The sequence below is a fragment of the Aplosporella prunicola genome (genome assembly GCF_010093885.1).
Source record: "Aplosporella prunicola CBS 121167 unplaced genomic scaffold K452scaffold_2, whole genome shotgun sequence".
Classification (NCBI taxonomy): domain Eukaryota; kingdom Fungi; phylum Ascomycota; class Dothideomycetes; order Botryosphaeriales; family Aplosporellaceae; genus Aplosporella; species Aplosporella prunicola.
In genome coordinates, this window is record NW_022983530.1 from 431,501 (window position 1) to 447,611 (window position 16,111).

The window sequence follows — 16,111 nt, forward strand, 5'->3', positions numbered from 1 at the left end:
TGGGATACTTCTCCTTTCAACCCTTTGCACTTGCCTCTTTTTTCTTTTCTCTCTGAAAGGCGAGACCAGATTGTCCACATTCATTCACGTGTACATTTTTCTTTTTCTTGTTCAAGTTGGAAGAGGGAGATACTGGGATGGAATGGAGGAGTGATGCTTTTCTTTTCTTTTCTTTTCTTTTCTTTTTTTTTTTTTTTTTCTTTTTTCTTCACTCCCTTTTCCAAGGAATGCGCGCAGTACTCAAATTGCCGTCGAAAAGGGGAGCGTACAAATTGGGTCATTATCCGATCGACAATACTTTTCAAGAACTTCTCTTTCCCATGAGGGCAAAGTGACTCGAGTATTTCTGCTTTGCTGCGACTTCTTTTTCCGCCTCGATGTACCGTTTATTGTTCTCGATTTACGCGCTGACAGTTCTGGTGTCTCATGTTTTCGTTCTGGCAGGTTTGGGAAATTGGATCAACGGGTAGAAGAAGGGTGGAAGGAGGGTGAAAGGAATTGTATAACATGCCGTGCTCGGTGAACTGACGGAGGAAATTGGGCTCTCGTACGATTCGCACGCGATGCGGTTAAAATGTTTGGACCTTTTTCTGCGCTGACATTATGACTTTGATGTGCATTTGCTTAAAGGTTCCTACTCAGCCAACGTTAAAGTCTTGAAAGTTCGTGGGTTTCCGTTTTGCTCATCATCCAATTGACGCTTTCCCTGTGTAATTTATCGCCAGAACTCCAGTCTTTTCCCACAGCCGAGCTGCTCTTTGTTTTCAGCTTGGCATTTTTGCCGTGCCCTAATGAGCCATCTCGCTGCAAGTGGCACCCATTGGGGTATCTTTTCCTCTAGTTATACATGGATTGTTAGCGTGATCGCGAAGCGCAAATAACCTGGCATCTGGCAGTCCCAGAGGCATGCGATTTGGATGTTCTTTTACTCGGCAAAGTGGCGCAGGCGACTGATTTCGTTCAGCAAGGCAGTCAAGTCCTCATCGGATATCTTGTCCTGCAGGCTGGGGATCAGGGTCTTGGCCTCGTCGGCGGTCTCGCAGCAGAGGGTGCCTAGCACGTCAAGTCAGACAAGGGTCGCGGGGGGACAAGGACAAGGCGCGGGGCGCATACCAAGCTGGGAGCGCTCGAAGCCGGCGAGGTCGTTGCGGGTGCGCAGCAGGTTGTCGATCGAGTCACAGTCGTCGCGCTCCTTGAAGCGGGAGAAGACGTCGAGGTAGGTGCGCATCTTGGTGAGGGTCTCGGTCTCGTTGACGGAGATCTTGTTCTTCTTGCGATGCTCGACAATGGCGTCGATGATCAGGCGAGCCTCGGAGAGGGTGAGGGTGGTGACGCCCTGGAACTCGCCCAGCTTGAGCTCGGTGCCGACTTCCTCGTCGCCGCCGGCGTCGCCCCGGCCGCGTGCAGCAGACATGATTCTTCTAGGATTGGCGAGGTTGAGGGTGGGCGGTGAGGGCAGGGGATTAGCGGGCGTGGGTAGGTGGGTTTGTTCGGTCGTGGGGGAAGCAGGACCCTTGGAAAAGGGAAAAATGACACAACAATGCCCCGAGCAGCAGCAGCAAGAGAGCGAGTTGGTTGCGCGCGCGCTGGATCGATCAACACGCCTGCCGCCAGAAGCACGGGCATACTCAATCTAAACCCTAGGTCCCTCGCTCGCCCCCCCTCTCCCAAATGCCTCGTCCATAAACAACACCATCTTCCCTCCCCTTTCCTCTATCGACAAGCCTGCCAGCCAGCCAGCCAGCCAGCGACTCTCTCTCCCCTCCCGTTGGTGCATGGCGGCGTGACCCCTCCCTCTCCCCGTCGTTGCGTTTCAGCTCTCCTCGCCCGTCTCCCCTACCGCGACCGACATCTCCCCGGCTGCTGCGCAATAATAACACCGCCCATGTCACTGTCCACCACTTCAGGAGGATCGCACGCTGCTCAGGAAAATCACCCATAAACTCTGGCCGCGCCCCTGCAATTGCCCCTCCGTAGCTTGGCGCCCGCGCATCGCCCTCCGTGATCCCTACCACCTCGACCACCACGACCACCACCGAGAGCCGCCCTCCACGCGCCTCCTCCACCCCCCTCTCCGTCGCGGTTCGCGCCTCCGCCTTCACCCTCTCACCACCCCCCTCGACCCAACCAACCCTGGCCGCACCCCGGCCGGCCGTCGCTCGTTTCGCCGGCTCGCGGACCCTGAGTTACACGTCTCCCACCTGGTCCCGCGGCAATCGGCGTTGAGGGACACAGAGGTCCGGGTTTAGGGGCACACAACATGGCTGCCCCTTCAGAGGGTCAGCCTCCCACGGACGGCCACAGTCCCGTCGACCATGCCATGGGAGACGCCGACGACTTCCCGCCGTCCAACAACAACGGCCCCTCGGCCGCCCTGCAGGGAGGCCCGGGGCCGCTCGAGGAGGACGACCGCTCCAGGGCCCCCGAAAACGCTGCAGACGCGCGCCCTGCGCGAGACAGGTCGCGCGGTCAAGGTTCGCGGAGGCCAAGCGGCTCGCGCACTTGCGGGAAATGCGGTGGACACCTCACAGGACAGTTTGTCAGAGCACTCGGCGATACGTACCACCTGGAGTGCTTCACATGCCACGTTAGTCGTCCCCGATGCCTGCCGCGCCCCGGATTCCCTCACTGACCTCTCGCTCTAGGACTGCGATAAGATCGTGGCCTCCAAGTTCTTCCCCGTCCCCGACCAGGGCCCGAACCAGTACCCACTGTGCGAGACGGACTACTTCCGCCGCCTCGACCTCCTCTGCTACGACTGCGGCGGAGCCCTGCGAGGCTCGTACATAACCGCGCTTGACCGTAAATATCACATTGAGCATTTCACCTGTTCTGTCTGTCCGACGGTCTTCGGAGCGCAAGACAGCTACTACGAGCATGATGGCAGCGTCTACTGCCACTTCCACTACTCGACAAAGTTCGCCCAGCGCTGCAACGGCTGCCAGACGGCCATTCTCAAGCAGTTCGTCGAGATATTCCGCAACGGCCAAAACCAACACTGGCACCCGGAGTGCTACATGATTCACAAGTTCTGGAACGTGCGTCTGCACTCGTCGGGGGAGCCTGTCGTCGACAAGGCGTTGGTCGTGGAAGAAGACAACGAGGAGCTCAGGAAGGACGTCCGCATGGAGGAAGAGCGCGTCGAGGAACGGGTGAACTGGATATGGAAGACCCTCTCCGCCTTCGAAGAGCGCTCGGCCACCTGCATCTCAGACATGCTCTTGCACGTCAGCAACGGAGCCTACTTCGATGGAGTTCTGGCTGCCAGGCGATTCATTGTGCACATCGACCTTCTGTTTGAAGCCGCCGATGATCTCGACCGTTTACTGGTTGCCGAGACCCCTAAAGGTATGTCCTTGTGTTGCTTCTGGCACTCCAGCTCTTCCCGCTAACCCGCAATTCCTTGTTCTGCAGGTCTCTCCTACTCCCGGGAAGCGAAGCTGCTTTGTAAGAAGGTTGTGGCTTTCTTCCAGCTTCTGGCTCAATCCCAGGACACTGGCGTGCGGAGGCTTGGTGTGACGCAGGAACTGTTGTCCCTTGTCACAGGTCTCGCTCACTACCTCAAGCTCCTTATTAGGATCTGTCTTCAGGGCGCGCTCAAGCTTGAGCGTGAGACTGGCAGTGCTCAAGGCCTCACGGCCTTTATGGACCAGATCAACGCTCTCGAACCGAAACTCGAGGCGGACGGTACGGCCGAGGCCGCTGCGGATTCTGCGCTTCTTGTTCAGCGAGTAGCCGATACTTGTCCGGTTTGCGACAAGCCGGTTGAGGATAAGTGCATGAAGCAGGGCAATCGAGTCTTCCACGTCGCTTGCATGGCGTGCCAGGATTGTGACAAAGACTTGCGGGAGTTGCATGATGCCAGATGGAGCAGCGTTCATGAAAGGCTTCTCTGCACGCAATGTGCGACGAGTGTCTCGGACGCTGAATCTGGCTTTGTACAAGTCACGAGGTTGAGGCAATATATTCACCTCTTGAGGGTGGCTCACGCAAGGCTTCTAGCGACCCTGCGCACTAGTGGTGCGCTGCCACATACTTCAGGTGAGGCTGGGCGAACGTTGCATTATGACCTTGGACCACGCTAACAAATGAGGCCTAGATGACCCGAACTTGATGGACTATGATTCCAACTCAGGCCATCGTCTTTCTCCGGCGGGCTCTGACGCTGCAGATCCGCCTCTGCTTCGCTCAGATACGCGCTCCAAGTCATACACCGGTCACAACTCCGGCGCTGCCCACGCCGCAAACTCCTCTTACGAGCAGACGCTTGGCGACATCCGACGACTCCGGTCTACCAGACTGGATAAGCATCTTTCAAACACCATGAAGCGCCCGCGGCAATCTACAGTCATGGACGGCCCAGCAGGCGTCCGTCCTGGCTCTGCCGGCGACGCGACTGAAGGAACATCCCAGGCAATGCGTATCGAACAATCGCGCGAGCAGGCTAACGACACCCGCCCCCTGACCTTTGGCTCCAACGGAATCGCACTGGATGACATTCCGCGTATCGTTGCCGCCGAGCAGGCCAAGGATCAACGACCAAATGCAGCGAGATATGCGCGGGATCACCTTGTTGGCCAAGAACCGAAGCCCAAGCTTGTTAACGGCCACCGCAGGGATGTCTCTGGGGCTAACGAGCTCGACAAGGCAATTGCTGCTGGTGAAACTCATACGGGCGGAAAGAAGTACTTCTCAGAGCTCACTGCTTTGGAATACTTTATCGTACGCCACGTTGCTGTACTTTCCATGGAGCCCTTGCTCGAAGGCCACTTTAACCAAGAAGAGCTTCTTGAGCTGATCGAGAGCCAGAAGCGGCCCAACTTCTGGAATAAGTTCGGCAAAGCCTTCCAGGGAGGGAAGCAGAAAGAGCCCAAGGGCGCCAAGGGGAAGAAGGGTGTCTTCGGTAAAGCCTTGGAGTATGTTGTCGAAAGGGATGGTGCCGAATCGACTGATTGCGTGGGTCCTGGTACGCTCAAGGTCCCTGCCCTGGTTCAAGATGCTGTCTCGGCCATGCGCACAATGGACATGTCTGTCGAAGGTGTCTTCCGTAAGAACGGCAACATCAAGCGCCTAAGGGAACTCACGGAGGAGATCGATGCCAAGGGTGGTGATGCTGTCGACCTGACGCGGGAGAGCCCCGTCCAGGTTGCAGCATTGCTCAAGAAGTTCCTTCGTGAACTACCGGATCCTGTCATGACGTTCAAGTTACATCGCCTCTTCATCACTGGAGCCAGTAAGTATCTGTCTGTAGTTTGCAGTGAGTCTTTGACTAACATTGCACAGAAATTCCGGACGAAGACAAGCGTCGGCGCGTGCTTCACCTGACGTGTTGCTTGATGCCCAAGGTTCATCGTGATACGATGGAAGTTTTGTTCACCTTCATGAACTGGGTCTCTTCCTTCCATACCGTGGACGAGGAGACAGGATCAAAGATGGACATCCACAACCTTGCCACGGTCATTGCGCCTAATATCCTTTACTCTAGCACCAAGAGCCCCGACATGGATAGCAGCTTCCTCGCCATTGAGGCAGTGCATACGCTGATACAGTGCAACGATTCCATGTGCGAGGTTAGTGTATCCCGCTGCTGATTTTGTGGTCAATTCTAATTCATTTGAGTAGGTTCCGGAAGACTTGCAGTCCATTCTGACCGACTCGTCAATGTTCGACCTCAGCGCGGAGCTTACCACTAAGGAAATTCTCAAGCGTGTCGGCGAGCTCGGCAAGATTCCGCAGACCACAGTGCAAACAATCCCTGCTCAGCACAACTCCGGCCGCTCGTCGACTCCTGTGGTTGCGCGCATCGAGACGGATCCTGCATCCTGGCAGACCGAGAGCTCCGTGCGACATGTTGGCGGCAATGGCCCAGGTAAAAATAACCCGAACCAAGGCCCTTCCAATAGCCATCATAACGGTCATCAACAGAATCATAATAACAATCTGGGCGCTCCCAACCCACCGTATGCGCACCCCTCATCCTCACCCGAGTCTCAGGGCAGTCACGGCAGCCGTGGCGGGTCCCCTAGTCGGTACTATCAGCAGCACAGACCACCCCAGGGGCCTTCTCGTCCGGGTCACGTTGCACCCACTGGGGCAACGTGACCGAGGCTTAAATTTCTGTGTTGATCCTGTCCTGAGAATTTTTGGGTGCCTTTTTTTTTTCTTTCTTTTGTTTATTGGGTTAGTTCGACAGGTTCACCGCCTGGAGTGGACGGAACTTCCCCAACCGCACGTCGCAGCCGTGCAAAGGGGTATCGGCCGCTTTACTGTGGCCAGGATTTTTCAAGCATTTTCTTTTTTCTCCCCTTTTTCCTCGGTTTCCTACCTCGTCTGTGTACGATGACGATACAAATCTCGTCTACCAGACCTAATTCACTTCTTCTCATTTCCTGCGGGTGTTGTTTGGAGCGCTCCATGAGCACACAGTTGGCAGATTCGGTCACCATTTCATTAGCGGAGCTCAGCTCTTCTGCGGGCAAAGCGAATTAGCGAGTTTCTATTTCTTTGTTTTGCGCCGGCCAGCCCGCCAGTAGCATTTGGGAAAGGGGCGTTCTACTAAGACAGCGGGAGGACAATACTCACCCCGCCGTTGTACAGCCGTCCCTCGAAAAGGGGAGCGGCTGAAAGTTGTCGTTTTTCTGAAGCATTCGAAAGCAGGCGATCGAGATTCAACTTTTGCGTTCAAGCTGTCGCGGGACCTTTTTTACAGAGGTCTCCTGTTTGTTATCGGAGAGCTTGTTTGAGGCATGGGGCTGGTTTACTGGTGTGGCGGTGGTCTCTTTCAATATTGCATGTTTGCTGAAGGGGAGGAGGGGACGGAGTGCAGCAAGTTGGCTAGAGTCGAGCGAGTGAGATGTAGGATGATTGAGTAGTCTCGTGAAGGGCAGCATTCAGGAATAGAGTTCAGCGATGGTGCTGCAATCTCTGCTTTGGCCCATGTGTGGACGTGACGTCCCCTTTCATATCCAATGCAAACTGGAGCCTTGGCATCGCTAATTCCGATAACCCCGCGTTGAGCTCTCTGGTCACCCCACACTTACCCACCTTCAACATCATCCGCCATCAGCCCTACGCCAGGCCACCCCAATGCTTTTCCAATCCTAGCACGAGCAAAACCACACAATGTTCTCCATTCCGTCGCTCCGGCTGCCGTCCTTCGGTTTCGGCGCCGCAGTCCCGAAGGCCGACATTCCATCCGTCACCATCCACGATGTCGAGACGGCGGCGGAGAAGCGTCCGCGCACACTGAAGCACCTGATCCGCGCGAACCATGCGAACCACTCGATCATCTACCATGAGCTGCGCTTCCACAACCACACGCCTCACGTACGTATTGTGCGCCTGTCCTGTCGTCTTCTCTTGTCGAACTTCTCCGGTGGACGATCGAAACAATATAGTAGCTTGCGCAGTGGCTGATGGGGCAGGGCAAAGATTCTAGGCTCTGCGTACATATTTGGGGCCACAGCTGAGCACCTGAACGACATCTATGACAAGGAGGCCGAGGAGTTGGAGCCATGGACGGATTCGCCGAGCGAGATTGCGAAGCATGATTGGCGAGACTTTCTGGGGAAAAGAGAGTATGTTTGGTTCCGGAATAAACATACCAGACGTCGTCCATGAGCTGATGGCTACGTGTAGGTATCAGAGAGCTTTCATTGATTTTTTCGAGGACCAGCTTGTCCAGTACAGCTATGACTGGAAGGCTGAGTTGAAGGACTTCCTTTTCGAGGGAGAGAATCCGCTCATAAACAACCTCATCTCTGGGCGTATGTGTCCCGTACAAGCTTCTTTTTGCCATGCAGCACTGCCTCTAGTATATCCAAGCTAACAGATTCGTCCGCGCGTACAGTCGGCCATCCTCTCATTCATTTAGGCTACGCTTACGAGTTGCGATCTCGCACCCTCGCCATCGAGGCTCTCGCGCTCACAAGCTGCTTCTATGATTTCCAGCATCTTTACCTTGACGATCCGGAGTACAGCCGTCCGTCTGACTTCCAGACTCGTTCTCTTACCGAGATCCTACAACGGGTCCACGATGACGACCGGTTCAATAACCTTTTCGAGACACCTGGCGGCGACAATTTGGAAAGGTTGTTCAAGGAGAGAGAGGATGCCGTGCTTGAGCACTGGAACAGCTGGGATCTAACCGGCAAGAACCTGGAGGAGCAGTTTATGGAGGGGCAGAAAGTCGCGGTGGCCCTGTTGCTGGCGCGGCAGGGAGGCAGCACTACGGAAAAGTACGACTTCTTCGTCGTGCACTTGCTCAACACCTCGCATGCAGTGCGCGTCCTGCTGCCCCTCATTCCCGCCAAATGGCACGTCCCGCTGCTACGACAATGGGCACTGTTCGTGATTTCGGCGTATGTCGCGCAGCTGCGGCCTGCGCTCGACTTCAAGCGCATCGAGGATTTCGACCTCCAGGGCAAGGATTGGAAAGACGTGCAACATCTCGCGCTCAAGGGGGGATACAATCTTGACGCGCACTACGTCAAGGCGCTGCGCAGCATGCAGGAGGCGGAGAAGACGTGGCCGAACGTAGCAGAGGGCTATTATCTTAAGGCTGCGGTGAAGTTTGCGACGGAGTTTGATGGTTGGGGTGGGTTTGGGAGTGCGATGAGCGAGGAAGAGGTTCGGGCACATGCGAGGGGTGGGTAAGTGCTATCAGGATCGGGTTTGAGACTGAGAGCGGAGAGAAGGGAAATTGATCTGATCTGCTCGTTGAGGTATTAATCTATAAATGTTTGATTTGGTTTGTATGAAGATGAAAAGGGTTATGAAGGGTATGAGTATTAACCGCGGAAGGTAACTACGGGTTTTGTCAATGTGGTTACGATCGGAACCGTGTCCTTGGTTGGGTTGTGTGACTTCAAGACTCGTACCTACCTATGCGACATGCATGTGGTGTGGCACGTATGGCGCAACCTACTCGTAGATGAAGCCCATCTCGGACCCGCACGGTCCCCCGCGACTTGCAGGCTGACGTAGGCAACGGTAGGTCCCGCCAAGCTAAGTGGACTCTCACCCGCACAAGCGCACGCGGCGGCGTTGCTCCCCGTCCCGGTGAGGGCGCAAAAGGACCAGTGAGCGGATCCAGGGACTTTTTCCAAATCGCATCTCAGGACGTATGGGGAAGAGTTGAGGGTTGATGATGTCACTGGGCGATGCTCTCTCTCTACGTCTTCCACGCTAAATCTTGCTTTTGCACGCTTGTTGTTGGAGCTTAAAGAGCGGTGGCTATGGACTAGGATAGGTCGTGGCTGATCGGTTTTAATTCAGCTGGGGATCGCGATCATGGACAAAAGGCTAGACCGTCGGATCCGACATGGTGCCGACGAGGCATGTTGGAGGTGGAAGCTTCTGGGGCATGGAACCTACCTAGGTACGGATATGCCGGGCGGGAAAGCGAAGAATCCGGGGCCGTTCGCGACCCCTTGGGACTTGCACACAACAGCCACCAGGGCGATCAGCAGAGGCGTGGCGCATTTCAGATTCGAAGCTTTTTCTGGGCACGGTATTCCATGCGGAATGCCGCGGGCGATTCTGCCGGACCAAGCAATGCACCGAAGTGTCGTGGATGACGCCACGGACGATTAAGCGTGATGAAGCTCCCTCGGCCGCCGCTCCCCATCCGGTCCGGGCGGCTTATGACGTTGCCGCGAATTGAAGGGCGCCGCGATTCCTCAAAACCGCGCGCGCCGCCCCCCTCCGCTCCCGCCCTTTCCCTTTCCCCTACACACTTTACCGCAGGCTTTGTCTCGTCTAAGACGTCTGTGGCCGGCTTTGTTGCCACCCCATCATCCATCCTTCCCCCACGCACCACTCCTCCCCTACCGCCACCATGCCATCGCTAAAGAGAGCCCTCAACAAGCTGAAGACGGGCTCCAGCAGCCAGCCCAACACCGACGACGAAAAGTCGCTCAAGAGCCCCCAGCCCAATGGCCAATCCCCCATTGCCTCGCCCATATCCTCTCCGCGCAGCAGTGGTATGTTTGGCCGCAGCAGCGGCACCTTCGACCGTCGCGAGGCCCGCGGCAGTGGCACCTTCGATCGCACCAACCACCGCAACAGCACCTTCTCTACCGGCGCCTCGCACAGCCCCATCCGCGCCGTCCGCGAGAAGCTGCACCTCATCCACGATGACGACTCGGACTCGGGAGACGTGCCTCTCAACCGCGAAGGCGAGCCCATGAGCAAGGCGCAGCAGAAGAAGCACGAAAAGCAGGCCGAGGCCGAGAAGCACAAGAGAGAAGCCGAGGAGCGGCAAGAGGCTCAGCAGCAGAAGAGGCGGGAAATGGAACAGCGGGCCAAGAAGGAGGAAACGCCAGAGATGAGCGCCAAGTACGGCGTCCTTCCCGTGAACATGTACGCGACCGACCGCGAGCATGTGGACCGCTACAACATCATGGACCTGTCCCCGGAGCAGGTCGGCAAAGAAATCGTCTTCAGGGCACGTATCCACCACATCCGGAAGATGAGCGCACATCTGGTCTTCTTCGTCTTCCGCCAGCAGACAACAACCGTACAAGGAGTACTGCACGAGCATGCTCATATCTCTCCCCACTTTGTTTACTGGGCCGAGCATCTAGACGCCGAGTCGGTCGTCCTGGTCAAGGGTATCATCCAGGAGCCCAAGGCTAAGGAGGGCGCCATCAAGAGCACCACCATCCACAATGTCGAGATCTCTGTGCACGAGCTTCACGTCGAAGGCAAGGTCACCGAGTCCCTTCCTTTCAATGTGGCCGAAGCCGAGGTTTCCAAGGCCGAGACCGAAAAGGAGGGCGATACTCGCGTCAGAGTGTCCGACAGGACTCGGTTGTCGAACCGCATCATCGATCTTCGTACGACCACATCCCAAGGCATCTTTCGCATCCAGTCTGGCATCTGTAACCTTTTCCGTTCCTACTTGGACTCCCAAGGGTTCATCGAAATTCACACGCCAAAATTGCAAGGTGGTGCGACCGAGTCTGGCGCTAGTGTCTTCAAGATCGATTACTTTGGTCGCCCTGCATTCCTGGCCCAGTCCCCTCAGTTGGCCAAGCAGATGTGTATCTCTGCCGACTTCGGCAAGGTCTACGAAATTGGTGCCGTGTTCCGTGCCGAAAACAGCAACACTCACAGACACATGACTGAATATACCGGTCTCGATCTTGAGATGGCCATTGACGAACATTACCACGAAGTGCTACGCGTTCTTGACAACACCTTCAAGCACATTTTCAAGGGTGTCTATCAACACTACCGGCACGAAATCGATGTCGTTAAGCGCCAGTTCCCGCACGAGGATCTCGTATGGGCAGACCAAACTCTCCGGCTGACCTTCGCTGAGGCCATCAAGTTGCTCAACGAGTCTGGCTGGAGGGACGAGAACGGCGACCCGCTTCCGGAAAATGAAGACATGGGCACGAAGGATGAAATCCAACTCGGCAAGGTCGTCAAGCAGAAGTACGGCGTTGACTACTACATCATCGACAAGTTCCCGACTTCCGCAAGACCTTTCTATACCATGCCTGACCCCAACAACCCTGAGGTTACCAACTCCTTCGATATCTTCCTCCGTGGCCAAGAAATACTGTCTGGTGGTCAGCGTATCCATGATGCAGACATGCTAGTGAATAACATGGAGAAACAGAAGATGGACCCCAGAACATTGGAGGAATACGTGCAGGGCTTTGGATGGGGCGCTCCCCCTCACGGAGGTGGAGGCATTGGTCTTGAGCGTATGCTCATGCTCTTCCTTAACTTGGGCGATATCAGGCACGGTTCTCTCTTCCCTCGCGATCCCAGGAGTTTGCCCGCAAAGGCGCCTGTGAAGCAGCTGCGGCATCCTGAAGCAAGCACCATGCATCCGCCATGGGAAGGCCAGGATCGCGCCGCTGCCGCCATCGACTTCCAGCCCATCGAGAAGCTCATTGCCAACTATGGTGATGCATCCAACACTTCGTGGTTGGAAGAGCGCACGCAGATCTGGCGTGACGAATACACCGGCGCTGCTGTTGGCTACGTGCCCCAGGGTGACTATGCTATTACCGTTGGCGACCCCCTTTGCCACCAATCGCAGTACACTAAGATCATCTCCGGATACCTGCGCTTCATCAAGAGAGAGCGTAACCTCAAGCCTCTCTGGCTACTCTGTGGTCCCGATGTGGAGGAGGCACTCGCGACGCGCTTCAACTGGCGGACCTTCTCAGTTGCTGCCGAACAACGTCTTGATCCGAGCAACAACCCAGCTGCCCATGACCATGACCTGCAGCGCAAGATCCGTCATGCGGAAAAGGAGGGTGTCAAGCTTCACGACTTCCCTCTCGGATCGCCGCCACCGCGGGATGTTCGTGAGAAGATCGATCAGCGCATCAAGGATTGGCTGGCCAATCGCAAGGGCAAGCAGGTCCACTTGACAGACATCCACCCATGGCAGGACATGGATCATCGCCAGTACCACTACGCTGTTGACAAGGATGGCACCATCGCCGCCTTCGTTGCCATGGCGCAACTTAGCCCCGACCATGGCTGGCAGGTCAAGTACTCGCTTGACTTCCCCGGTGCTCCTTCTGGCGCTATCGAGCACATTGTTACGCACGCCCTCAAGGCTGTGGCGGCTACTGGTTCGACCAACGTCACGTTTGGTGGTGGTGCTAGCCAGCGCTTCACGCCTGGTCACAACATGAAGAAGCCTCGCGTCAAGGTTTTGAGCCGTGCTTACCAGGCCATTGCCACCGAGCTCAAGCTCACCAACAAGAGCGAGTTCCGTGAGAAGCTCGGTGCTCACGAAGACCCGGTCTACATCTGCTACCCACCCCATGGTCTGGGCCCAATGGGAGTGAAGGCTATTATGAGCTTCTTTGAGGATGACGAGTAAAGGAGCAAAGAAAAGCAAAGCAGAGTGACATCCAATGACTGATTTCTGCCAATAGGTCAGATGAAGCGCGGGTCTCAGAAGCAGATCGTACGTTGACACCGCCATTGGTGGAGATCTCAGAGGATGCTTATTGCTGTCGTTGCAGGAATGGGTGGAACTGCTAAAGCAGCTCCGCAAGATACCCGATGGACGGAAACTGATCATGCAACGGAGCATGTGGTCAGGATTGACGTGTACTACGAAGAGCGGCTCCTTTTGTTTATTGTGCTTTTTCGACTCTTCTCTTCCCCTTGATGCAGATTCCCCCAAGAGCGCGTTGTTATAGTTATGAGTGCTACGAGTAAACCCTTAATTCAGATATTAGAAAGCTTGAGCTGCGCTTTTGCGAAATGATGGTGTTGCACGGGCTGGTCCGTCGTGCCATGTGGCTGGTGCCACAAAGGTACCCGGAAATAGGCGGTCCGCCTGGCGCGCCAAGGCCAGGCCGGGCGCGCTAATGACGCCAATCCATGTTAAAGTTACCTACTCTCTCAAGTCTTCTGCGCGCCGTCCTCACTCCCACGACCATAAGATCCCCACAATGGCTCAAAAACGCAGCCATGAAGAGTTCGCCGAACGTTCGACAGAGGGCACGCACGAACACAAAGACAACGATGCTACAACCGACAATGCTAGCGGCGGCGACTGGGAGACGGCCGAGAACCGAGCGACGAAGAAGCTGAAGAAGGTGCCAAAGCAGCAGTCGAATAACTACCCTTCTATCAGCCACTCCAGCAGTGCGCGCCTGCAGTCTATCGTCAAAATCGGCGATCTTCAGGCGCTAGCGCTCTACATACTCGGTGACGGGAATGCACCGCAATGGGTGGCAGTCAAGAACAAACAGCAGATCCGCAGATTCGTTATTGTCATGGTGCCTGGTCTGGAAGCGGGTATGTTCAATGGAACGATTCCTTTGGAGGACAGTGCTGCGCAGGCGCAAGCGCAAGAGGGTGAGGCACAGGACACAAATGGCAAACTGGCTATGAATCCCGACGACTATTATCCCGTCAAGTTGGTAGCAGACAAGTTGCCCGAGCCCTTGAGGCCGTTTGCAGATATGTTCCCGCACATCTGGCCCATCAAGACTCCCGGCGACGATAAGTTCTCCAAGGTGCATTCGCCGCTGCAAGCAATCCTCAATTCGCCTTTGCCCAAGGGAGTCGACGAGAAGAAGAAGAAGGGGCCACAGCCGCCAAGGGGCGAATGGAAAAACCAGCGCACGTCCATCACGGAATACCTGGCGACGTCAGAAGAGTTGTTGGAAAACGAGTACCCGTTGCATCCAGCATACTACACAACCCCAGAAGAGAAGGAGGCTGCTCTCCAGCAGAGGACGGCCGCGGAGCAAGATTTGGCGCATGGATGGCTCGACACACCAGTAGAGAAGCTCGAGGACGGCGAAGTGCCGGATCAAGAGATTGAACAAGGCAGCCTGACAGCAGGCAGAAATGTCCTTACTATGGACTGCGAGATGTGCAAGACTGCGGAGGATACATACGAGCTTACACGCATCAGTTTGGTCAAGTGGGATGGCTCAGTGCTCATGGACGAGTTAGTGAAGCCAGACCGGCCCATTATTGACTATCTCACACCCTACTCTGGCATTACTGAGGAAATGCTTCGCCCTGTCACAACTACTCTCTCCGACATCCAGAAGAAGCTCATGGAAGTCATCACGCCGCGCACGATTCTAGTGGGCCATTCGTTAGATTCCGACCTCAAAGCGCTCAAAATAACGCACCCCTTCATCGTCGACACGTCGATCCTGTACCCGCACCCGCGTGGACCGCCGCTCAAGTCGTCACTCAAATGGCTTTCGCAAAAGTATCTGCAGCGCGAAATTCAGAAGCAACACGGCTCGACAGGCCATGACAGCGTCGAGGACGCGCGAGCTTGTCTCGATCTCGTCAGGCAAAAGTGCGAACGTGGTAAGCGCTGGGGCACCAACGACGCCAACTCCGAGTCCATTTTCAAGCGACTGGGGCGCAACAAACGGCCAAAGAATCAGGCCATGGCTGCGACGGGCGAGGAGCCGCGCACAGGCGCAGTTGTGGACTGGGGCGAGCCGAAGCGTGGGTTTGGTGCCGCTGCTGAAGCGGCCATCGGATGCGGTAGTGACGCGGACGTTGTAGAGGGGATAAAGAAGGTGGTAGTGGGAACGGGTAGGGGCCCTGAACAGGCGGATATTCCGTCAAGGGGCGTGGACTTTGTTTGGGCGCGAATGAGGGAGCTCGAAGCTGTCAGGGGATGGTGGACAAGGACGAAGAGCGCGGATAACGCGGTACTGCTGGCAAACGCATTGGCGAAGATGGGCCCTGCCGCAGACAACAGCACCGCGAACGCCTCGGACGAAAGCACTGCGACAGCGACCAAAACGACGAACCCTGCCGTTCCTACGACGGGCCCTGGCGCCGACGCTGACATCAACTTGGCCTCGCCCTCGGCCGAGGTTTCGCCCTCTCAGCTCGGTGCTGCGGTCAAGAAGACGGCGGACCACCTGAAGGAGCTGTACGACTCTTTCCCGCCATGCACGGCATTCGTCGTGTACAGCGGGACGGGCGATCCGCGCGAGACGCAGCGGCTGCAGGAGCTCAAGCAGCAATTCCACCGCGAGTACAAGACGAAAAAGTGGGACGAGCTCAACGTGCACTGGACGGACGTCGAGGACCAGGCGCTAAGGAGGGCGTGTAAAAAAGCGAGAGCGGGCGTGGGATTCATGGTCGTGAAGTAAAACGCTACTGCTGATTAATATAGATGAGCAATAGCGCGTAAAAAGATGGATCCTTGACGGCGGGGGAGATTGCTTTGAAATCAAGGTACTGGGATGGTGTATGTACGGATATGGTGGCAGTCGTGTCTACGTATCCTCTGACACGATTGCGCAATACGTTGCCTTCGCAGCAGTTAGAGTATACGAAAGGTCTACGTAGCATTGCATGCTACAAGAAGACACGCGTCGAATACGAAATGGGAAACGTGGACATGGAGATAGCTTGGTAAAAGTAAATGGATATATCGATTAAGTCCGTCAAGGCCGAGGAGGGTGAGGCTCAAGCGGCCAAGGCAGCAACAAATGGACTTGGATGGATTGGAACTGGAATCCTGCAAGCATGATGAACGCGTGGAGAAGGAATGACTTGCCTTTTGCCGACCCCCTGGTAGGTAGGTAGGTAGGTAGGTAGAAGGATTTACTGTAGAATGCCAAGGTGTCCCGAC

At 55.9% G+C, this 16,111-nt stretch overlaps 5 protein-coding genes across 5 annotated transcripts; 4 read left to right on the forward strand and 1 right to left on the reverse strand.

The window, feature by feature from the left end:
- Window positions 1-603: 603 nt before the first annotated feature.
- Window positions 604-1,527, reverse strand: K452DRAFT_67900 (uncharacterized protein). Its single transcript, XM_033547024.1, has 2 exons — window positions 1,114-1,527; window positions 604-1,053 (listed from the first exon to the last, which is right to left on the reverse strand). The coding sequence occupies exons 1-2, from the start codon at window positions 1,412-1,414 to the stop codon at window positions 926-928; spliced, it is 429 nt and encodes a 142-aa protein (XP_033402296.1). The 5' UTR covers window positions 1,415-1,527; the 3' UTR covers window positions 604-925.
- Window positions 1,528-2,320: 793 nt separating this feature from the next.
- Window positions 2,321-6,102, forward strand: K452DRAFT_218592 (uncharacterized protein; the record flags this gene model as incomplete). The annotated part of the gene is made up of 6 exons (XM_033536367.1): window positions 2,321-2,587; window positions 2,646-3,348; window positions 3,415-4,041; window positions 4,094-5,233; window positions 5,284-5,570; window positions 5,623-6,102. The coding sequence occupies 6 exons, from the start codon at window positions 2,321-2,323 to the stop codon at window positions 6,100-6,102; spliced, it is 3,504 nt and encodes a 1,167-aa protein (XP_033402297.1).
- Window positions 6,103-7,038: 936 nt separating this feature from the next.
- On the forward strand, window positions 7,039-8,840 carry K452DRAFT_314839 (uncharacterized protein). The gene is made up of 4 exons (XM_033543801.1): window positions 7,039-7,326; window positions 7,432-7,577; window positions 7,639-7,766; window positions 7,850-8,840. Exons 1-4 carry the CDS (start codon window positions 7,123-7,125, stop codon window positions 8,653-8,655), a joined length of 1,284 nt encoding a protein of 427 aa, XP_033402298.1. The 5' UTR covers window positions 7,039-7,122; the 3' UTR covers window positions 8,656-8,840.
- An 870-nt stretch (window positions 8,841-9,710) lies between these two features.
- K452DRAFT_241474 (uncharacterized protein) lies at window positions 9,711-13,235 on the forward strand. Its single transcript, XM_033537825.1, has 2 exons — window positions 9,711-12,943; window positions 13,002-13,235. The coding sequence occupies exon 1, from the start codon at window positions 9,839-9,841 to the stop codon at window positions 12,854-12,856; it is 3,018 nt and encodes a 1,005-aa protein (XP_033402299.1). The 5' UTR covers window positions 9,711-9,838; the 3' UTR covers window positions 12,857-12,943; window positions 13,002-13,235.
- Window positions 13,236-13,417: 182 nt separating this feature from the next.
- K452DRAFT_282772 (uncharacterized protein) lies at window positions 13,418-16,088 on the forward strand. The gene has a single exon (XM_033539643.1). It carries the CDS (start codon window positions 13,437-13,439, stop codon window positions 15,624-15,626), a length of 2,190 nt encoding a protein of 729 aa, XP_033402300.1. The 5' UTR covers window positions 13,418-13,436; the 3' UTR covers window positions 15,627-16,088.
- Window positions 16,089-16,111: the final 23 nt, after the last annotated feature.

Excerpts from the sequence above, each read along its gene's own strand:
- K452DRAFT_282772 (XM_033539643.1), top strand. The coding sequence starts at position 13,437 with ATGGCTCAAAAACGCAGCCATGAAGAGTTCGCCGAACGTTCGACAGAG.
- K452DRAFT_241474 (XM_033537825.1), top strand. The coding sequence starts at position 9,839 with ATGCCATCGCTAAAGAGAGCCCTCAACAAGCTGAAGACGGGCTCCAGC.
- K452DRAFT_67900 (XM_033547024.1), bottom strand. The coding sequence starts at position 1,414 with ATGTCTGCTGCACGCGGCCGGGGCGACGCCGGCGGCGACGAGGAAGTC. Across the intron at positions 1,054-1,113 it reads CTTCGAGCGCTCCCAGCTTG|GCACCCTCTGCTGCGAGACC; the intron begins GTATGCGCCCCG and ends TTGACGTGCTAG.
- K452DRAFT_314839 (XM_033543801.1), top strand. The coding sequence starts at position 7,123 with ATGTTCTCCATTCCGTCGCTCCGGCTGCCGTCCTTCGGTTTCGGCGCC. Across the intron at positions 7,327-7,431 it reads TCCACAACCACACGCCTCAC|ATTCTAGGCTCTGCGTACAT; the intron begins GTACGTATTGTG and ends GGCAGGGCAAAG. Across the intron at positions 7,578-7,638 it reads GACTTTCTGGGGAAAAGAGA|GTATCAGAGAGCTTTCATTG; the intron begins GTATGTTTGGTT and ends GGCTACGTGTAG.